This window comes from Octopus bimaculoides, chromosome 4 (assembly GCF_046866305.1).
Source record: "Octopus bimaculoides isolate indiv1 chromosome 4, ASM4686630v1, whole genome shotgun sequence".
NCBI classification, from domain to species: Eukaryota; Metazoa; Mollusca; class Cephalopoda; order Octopoda; family Octopodidae; genus Octopus; species Octopus bimaculoides.
In genome coordinates, this window is record NC_142931.1 from 41524121 (window position 1) to 41531620 (window position 7500).

The 7500-nt window shown below is 30.2% G+C and overlaps 1 protein-coding gene across 2 annotated transcripts in view; it reads right to left on the minus strand.

Moving 5' to 3' along the window:
- Nucleotides 1-3092: 3092 nt before the first annotated feature.
- Nucleotides 3093-7500, minus strand: part of LOC106883712 (core-binding factor subunit beta) — a 24366-nt gene continuing 19958 nt past the window's right edge. For both annotated transcript variants that reach the window (XM_052967021.2, XM_052967020.2), the window contains one exon: nt 3093-5913. In XM_052967021.2, the coding sequence (XP_052822981.1) occupies nt 5860-5913 (54 nt within the window). In that variant the 3' untranslated portion in view covers nt 3093-5859. The remainder of the gene's footprint in view (nt 5914-7500) is intronic.

Here is a 7500-nt window from a genome sequence, read left to right on the forward strand (position 1 = left end):
GTAATAAAGAAAACAGAACGTAGACGCCAATTAGCAATAGTGCAAAGGGCAGGTTAAAGGATGTGTCTATCGAGGTAATGGTACTCTGCTTGTATAGTGCCTTCATTGGTGAAAGTTGATCGTAGGAGTGGCTGTGTGGTAAGTAGCTTGTTTACCAGCCACATGGTCCCAGGTTCAGTCCCACTGCGTGGCATCTTGGGCAAGTGTCTTCTACTATAGCCTCGGGCCGACCAATGCCTTGTGAGTGGATTTGGTAGACGGAAACTGAAAGAAGCCTGTCGTATATATGTATATATATATGTATGTATGTGTTTGTATGTCTGTGTTTGTCCCCCCAACATCACTTGACAACCGATGCTGGTGTGTTTATGTCCCCGTAACTTAACGGTTCGGCAAAAGAGACCGATAGAATAAGTACTAGGCTTCCAAAAGAATAAGTCCTGGGGTCCATTTGCTCGACTAAAGGCGGTGCTCCAGCATGGCCACAGTCAAAAGACTGAAACAAGTAAAAGAGTAAAATGCATGTTGAAGTTTGGATGAGGTTGTTTTGAGGAAGACTGACAATCTTCTAGTTCCACGACACCGATGTTTATCCATGAGAAAGGACAGTAGTTTGGGATGATACTGCTTGGTATCAGTATCAGAGGAGGTCTTATTATTAGAACAGAGAGATACGCAGTGAACTGGCAGAATCGTTAGCACTCCAGGTAAAATGCTTTGTGGCATTTCGTCCATCTTTACATTCCGAGTTCAAATTCTACCAAGGTCGACTTTGCCTTTCGTCCTTTCGGGGGTCCATTAAATAAGTACCAGTGGAGCATTGGGGGTCGATGTAATTGACTAGCGCCCTCCCACAAAATTTCTGGCCTTGTGCCTATAGTAGAAAGGATTATTAGAACAGAGAGAACCAGAACAGATAACACAAGGCTTCATGCCTGATTTCCTAAGAGTACCAATTTGTTACTCTGGATTAGTACTCTTTTTTTTTATATTGACTCTGAAAGAAGGAAAGGTTAGTATGACCTTAGTGAAGTTTGAACTCTGAGCACAGAAAGTCACAACAAATTACATTCTATCCAGCACTCTAATGACAACCAATTTGGTGTGTTTTTGTTTGTGTATGGATGAAAACGAAGAGAAACCCATCATATATAAATGTAAACCTACATAATAGAAATACATAGTAAATTTAACTATTTCTCTGTAGATTGAAACAACTATGAACAGCCTTAAATGGTTTTCAAACCTTATTGGGTTCTCATTAGAGGTGGTCACATCATTTGACCAACTCCAGAGAAACAAACAGCCAATTTGTTTATATACACAATAAATCCAGTAGCTACATACACATGTGTGTGGGAGTATATGCATGTTTGAGTCTACCCGTGTCTTGATATCATGTGATGGCTGTAAGCAAACATCACCATCATATAAGCAATGTTGTTGCTTTCCAGTCTTCCATGAAAAACGTGTCTGGCCATGGGGAAATATTACCTTGCTTGGAAACAGGTGAGGGTTTCGGAAGAATGACATGCAGCCATAGAAAATCTACCTTGATAAATTCCATCCGACTCATTCAAGTATGAAAAGGTGAACAGTAAACGATGATGATGATGATGATGATGGTGTTAAACATAAATTATGCCAGAGCAATCCTTGGAACTATATTTTACTAAGTTTTCTTACTGCAATCAGTGATTAGATGTTTCTGCTAATTAGCCTCAGATACCTATAACCTGTTCTTTAGCTACAAACTTTGAAACATGCTGACTTGCATGAAATGCCTACTGTAGACTAATGAACTCACAACCATGTTTTGATAATCTAATAACTTCACAATTAACTTTATTGATTACGCCATTTGAATTCTTTCTTTAAGTTTTAATACTAAGCAAGAAGAGTGTGGTTTAGAGAGAGAGAGAGAGAGAGAGAGAGAAATATAAATACAGATATGGTCTACAACACAAAGGTAGAGACATGAACAACTTTGGAAACTCAACAATAACAAAAATCAACTGTAAGCAAAAAAAATAAACAAACAAGGATTTTTATATTCATAGCTAATTATAATAAATTTTCTACAAATAAATTATTCTAGATACTAAAAATTGATACTTAAAAGTAATTGGAACCCAACTGAAATTTAGAAGAATTAGACCATTTTGAATGAATGATTAACCTACACTAACACTTGCTTTCTTTGCATAAATTCTGTTTCAGCTCAAGAAGACAAAGTTACATGAAGATTTTGATGTGCCTTCAGAAAAGTAAACTTTGAAACATAATGGTATATAAAACATACTTATTTTCTAAAACAAAAATAATCTCAACAAAACACTCCGGGTTCTATATGTGAAGCTGTGCCTCTCAAACTAATTTTGTCCTTGACACACACTTTTTCCTGAATATGTGTAACTGAAAGTTGGGTGTGTTTAATATGCTTGTGCATCTTTTATGCTTGTCCTTGACACACACTTTTTCCTGAATATGTGCAACTGAAAGTTGGGTGTGTTTAATATGCTTGTGCATCTTTTATGCTATTGAATACAGTATGTTGTTAAATAAATGTGAAGAAATAAACTCACTTTAACCCAGAACCGGCCATAATATTCTACATGTTTTATGTTCAAACTGGCCAGATCTGGCCTTTCACATGAACCCTACAATATCATTCTAAAAATTAAAAGTTACCACTTCAAAATCTCAAAGCTGCAACATAATGCATGATTGATTCAATATAGTGTAAGAGAACAAGCATTACTTTTGAGAGAATAATGTGAATGCTAAAGGTTTAGCTAGCAATAATAACTGTTTCTAATTTATGCACAAGATAAGCAGTTTTCAGGAGAGGTGGGTAGTTGATACCATGGATCCCAGCATTTCTCTCATACTTTATTTTATCAACCCCAGAAGCATGAAATGTAAAGTTAACCTCAGTTGGATTTGAACTCATAATATAGAATAACACAACTACATACTACAAGACTCAAAATATTCAGCCAAGTCACCACCCTTTAACTAGCAAAAATAATAACAACAGTAACAATAATTATAACTTACATAATAATGATAGTAATAAAAAAGACGATGAATAACAGCCAAAAAATTTATTTGTTCTGAAAATAACAATCATAGTAAATAAATATGTTCTTTAATATTCACATTCATGTGCACAGATAAACACACTTACATACAAACAGTCACGCATGCATAATACAGAACAGAACACATAAATGAAGGATGCATTACTTAACATATTACATCTAGAGAATTTTGATTAATAAGTCAAATATGCAAATTATAAAGATAATTACTTGCTTTACTAAACAGTGTTTTAAAGGTGAAAAAATGAATTTGGGAAAAAAATACACACCAAAACTAATTAATAAAAGATGATTAGGGAAGGATTGACACAAAATAATTCATTTTCTGTCTCTTTTTTTCTGCTAAAAGCATCTTAATAGGGGAGAAAAATTACATATATCTGAACTAGTTCAAAGAAAAGCAGAAATTTAATGTTTAAAATAGCTTTAACCAAAGAATGAGATTTGTTGGCTAAGGTAGTATAATGACTGATTAATGATGATTTTAATGATGATGAAAAAAAAAATAATGATGATGATGAAGTAGATTTAAAAGTATAAAATTAAAGAGATAATAATTTTAAGATTTTATTTTAAAATTTTAAAAATATCAGATACATATAAATAATAAAAAAATAAAAATGTTTGGGGAAATATTTAACAGGATAATAAAGCACAGATCTGTGAAAAGTGATTAAAGAAAATGACACAATTAACAAAACATTATTATTATTATTAGTCAGAGAGAAAATGCTTTCTTTTGATCTATTGCACTAGTAGGAATATTCAGAAAATAAACCAATAAAACAATGTCAAATGTATATAATGGACAAAGTGGTTTCTTTATAGTTAAGCTAATATAATTCTTTTTGCTTAATGCCAATTACAGAAAAAAATTTACAAAAAAAAAAAAGTTCTCATTCTTTGTTATTTCTAAATATTCAAACAGTGCAAAAGAATTTTATTTAAAAAATCATCAATTTAAATAGATATAAGTAGTGCTTTAGTAAAATCATATAGACACCTTATTGTATTTATTTATTTATTTCAATGATTTATTTATTACTTTATTTAGTTAATAGAAATAATAACTTTCACCATACATTTCTGACCTGATCACCAATACTCACTTTTACTGTATCTACAGACAGTTGAATAGAGTATTTGTAAAGAAATATTAAAATAAAAGAATAATAAAGGAGTGAATTCAATAATGTGTGTATTTGTAGAATAAACAATTTGACAACAAAAATGTGAAGAATATATGATATCGTGAACTACTCACATCATAAAGTATACAACTATTAATATTTTGCTAGGAAAAAAAAAATGTGTGTATGTGTGATCAAATATTCCACAAATCTATAAATCAATAATGAAAATTGATATGTCAATATAAAACTGAAGTTTAAATAATGCATTTATTTATGTGAGAGGGTGGTGCTCTTTGTATACATGATATAAGAAAAATACTTTAATTGATTAGTTATGTAATTATAGCAAGCATCATTAAATGAAATGACCTTTAATTAGAAATTATTTTTTGTCATAACTTTCAAACATTCATGTGAAAATAAATATACCTTAGAAATATAGAAATATAGATATAAGTCTTTGTAATTGCATAACAATTATTGATTTCATTCTGTTATCTTATTATATGTTAGTTAGAATAAGTTATTAATGAAAGATGGAAATTTTGTAGTCATTTTACAAGATTAGAGCAAAAGAAATTGGTTTTAGAAACTAATTTAAATGACATATTTATAAAAGATTATTGCAGTTCACAAGAGACACCACTAAAACCAAACAAGACAGAATGAGTTAAGCTAAAATTTTGGTATTAAAAAAATCATTTTTGAAGCACACATATGAAAATAAATGAAAGCTTGGATTATTGTTCATGAAATATTGATTTCTTGTGATTAGGAAGGAAGCCAAATTTGCAAGAGTTGAGTATAATAAAATTAATCAACCTCAGCTTATAACTGGTATTTTAATGACTCCCAACAGAGATGGAAGGCAAAGTCCACTCCTGCAGGATTTAATTTCAGAATATTGAGGTTCTGATTAAGTTTCAGTAAAACAATAACCCAGTTGGTGTTCAAATACCTGGGCCATCATGACCCTCAATTGTTAGTTAAATATGAATAGCAATATGGAAATTATTATTTTGACATAATAAATTATACCTCAAATAAATACCAATATTATTCTAAATACAGTGTTAATAAGACTAACAGAATCAACAGCAAGGCACTCAGTCAAAGAAACAAAAATAAATAATAAAAAAAAAAAATAACAGCAAATTGCAGTTATAAGATAGACTGACAGATAGAGAGGTTTCACAGTTATTTTGGAAAGAGAAATTGAATTATATTTAGAGTGTATAATTATTTTGAAAGTTTCATAAAACATTAAGAGGAAGAGTATTAAAAGAGTATATTAAGAGAAACCATATGAAAATAAGTGTTATTTATGCTAAGAGATTTTATATAGCAAAAATAATGTATGCTTTTATGAATTTGCTATTCAGTAGGTGGGGTAGAAATTGTAGTGAATAGAGTTTAATGAAAACAAATAACAATGGACAATGCTTATTATTGAAACCAATAACAGAGAACAGTAAGTTTACTATTGAAAGCAATAATAGTAAACATGAACTGTGGTGTTCAGTTTAGAAACAACCAATTTTGAAGACAACCAATAAATTAAACCTCTCATAAGAGGATATTATGTTACAATATGTACAGAATATATTCTGAATAAGATGATTTCATTCACTACCACTCGTCTCACTGGGACTAGCATCAGAACTGTGACTGTGTACCTGAAAGTAATTGAAAGATGGTTAATTATACTTATAGTAGCAAACGTCAATCATTACAAATAAAGTATTAGTTTCAAGTTTTGGCAAAAGGCCAACAATTTTGGGGGTAGCGATAAGTTGATTACATCAACCTTAATGCTCAACTGGTACTTATTTTATTGATCCTGAAAGGTAAAGTCAACCCTGGAAGAATTTGAACTCAGAAAGTTAAAGATAAACAAAATGTCACTAAGCATTTTGCCCAGCATGTTAACGATTCTACCAGATAAAATAACTGCTTCATTTTTATCCACCCTCCCAATACTTACTAATTTATATGAATTTGTTTACAGCTAACAAGGGTTTATAGCAGGCTAATAATAGGTTGTTTTATAAAGTTTTAGTGGTGGTGGTGTTCTGTTGTTTTGTATTTTTTGTTACATTTTTATGAAATTATTTTCATTTTATGTGGAATTATATATTTAGTGAATAACTTCCAAAACAATTAACAGACATTCTATAGAAATACTTTCAAATGATTCTTATAATATATTTCTTTATAGAAATAATATTTATATTAAATATCTTGACATACATAATATACAATTTTAGCATAATTGAAAACATTTATTACAGAATATAGGAAAAGTTGCTGAGAGACTATTTTCTTTTATATACTTAATTACACTGAAAAAAAAAAACAACAACATGAATTTCCTTTGACTGTAATATAAATAATACTATCATTGATAGTATATTCTAACACTCTGAGGTCTACAAGTCAGTACCAATATTAACAACTGACACACCTTTTTTTCATGGTGAAAACAATTATTGTAGCATTAGAAGTATCTAATGGAAGACTGCAGAACATGAAGTAAGCATGCAGAGACTACAGATCAGCTTCAAAAAGCGAGTCAAGGCCATAGCACTTCGCAGACAACACTAAAGTTCATGCCTCTGAATGCCATCTCCCTACTCTAAAAATACAGGGCGTTCGTATTTGGAAAAAAGAAATCAATATTAGAACTCTATGTGGAAATCAGAAAGTATTTTTAAATAATTGTTAAATCTATGAGTGAAGGAAACAAATACTACAAAACAACCAAATGGTAGAAAATGAAGATTGTAGCAACAACAACAACAGTAGTAGTAGTAGTAGTAGTAGATGATGATTTCTTTAAATTAAGTACTGGGTCAATTTTTGAAGGGGTGGAATAGAATTTACCCTAATATATTACTGGTGCTTATAGAATTTAAACTGAAAACATTGAGGCCTATGGCTGAATATCATAAAAACATCTATCTAATTCAGTATTCTACATTCCGTACAAATTTCACTGCCAAATTAATAATGTCAGTAATAAGAATACTGTAATAATACATCTACATTAAATTAAAATATATTTAGTTAAATGGGAAAAAATAGACAAACAAATAAAATCTCCTCAGATATAAATTAATATATAAAACCATTTTTCATTATATTTTTTAAAAAATCAAACCTGAATATTGATTAATTATTTTAAATTGTAATTTATTTAAAAATCGTCGATTAGTAAAATAATTGAAAACTTGACAAATAGATTTAAAATACAAACATTGAAA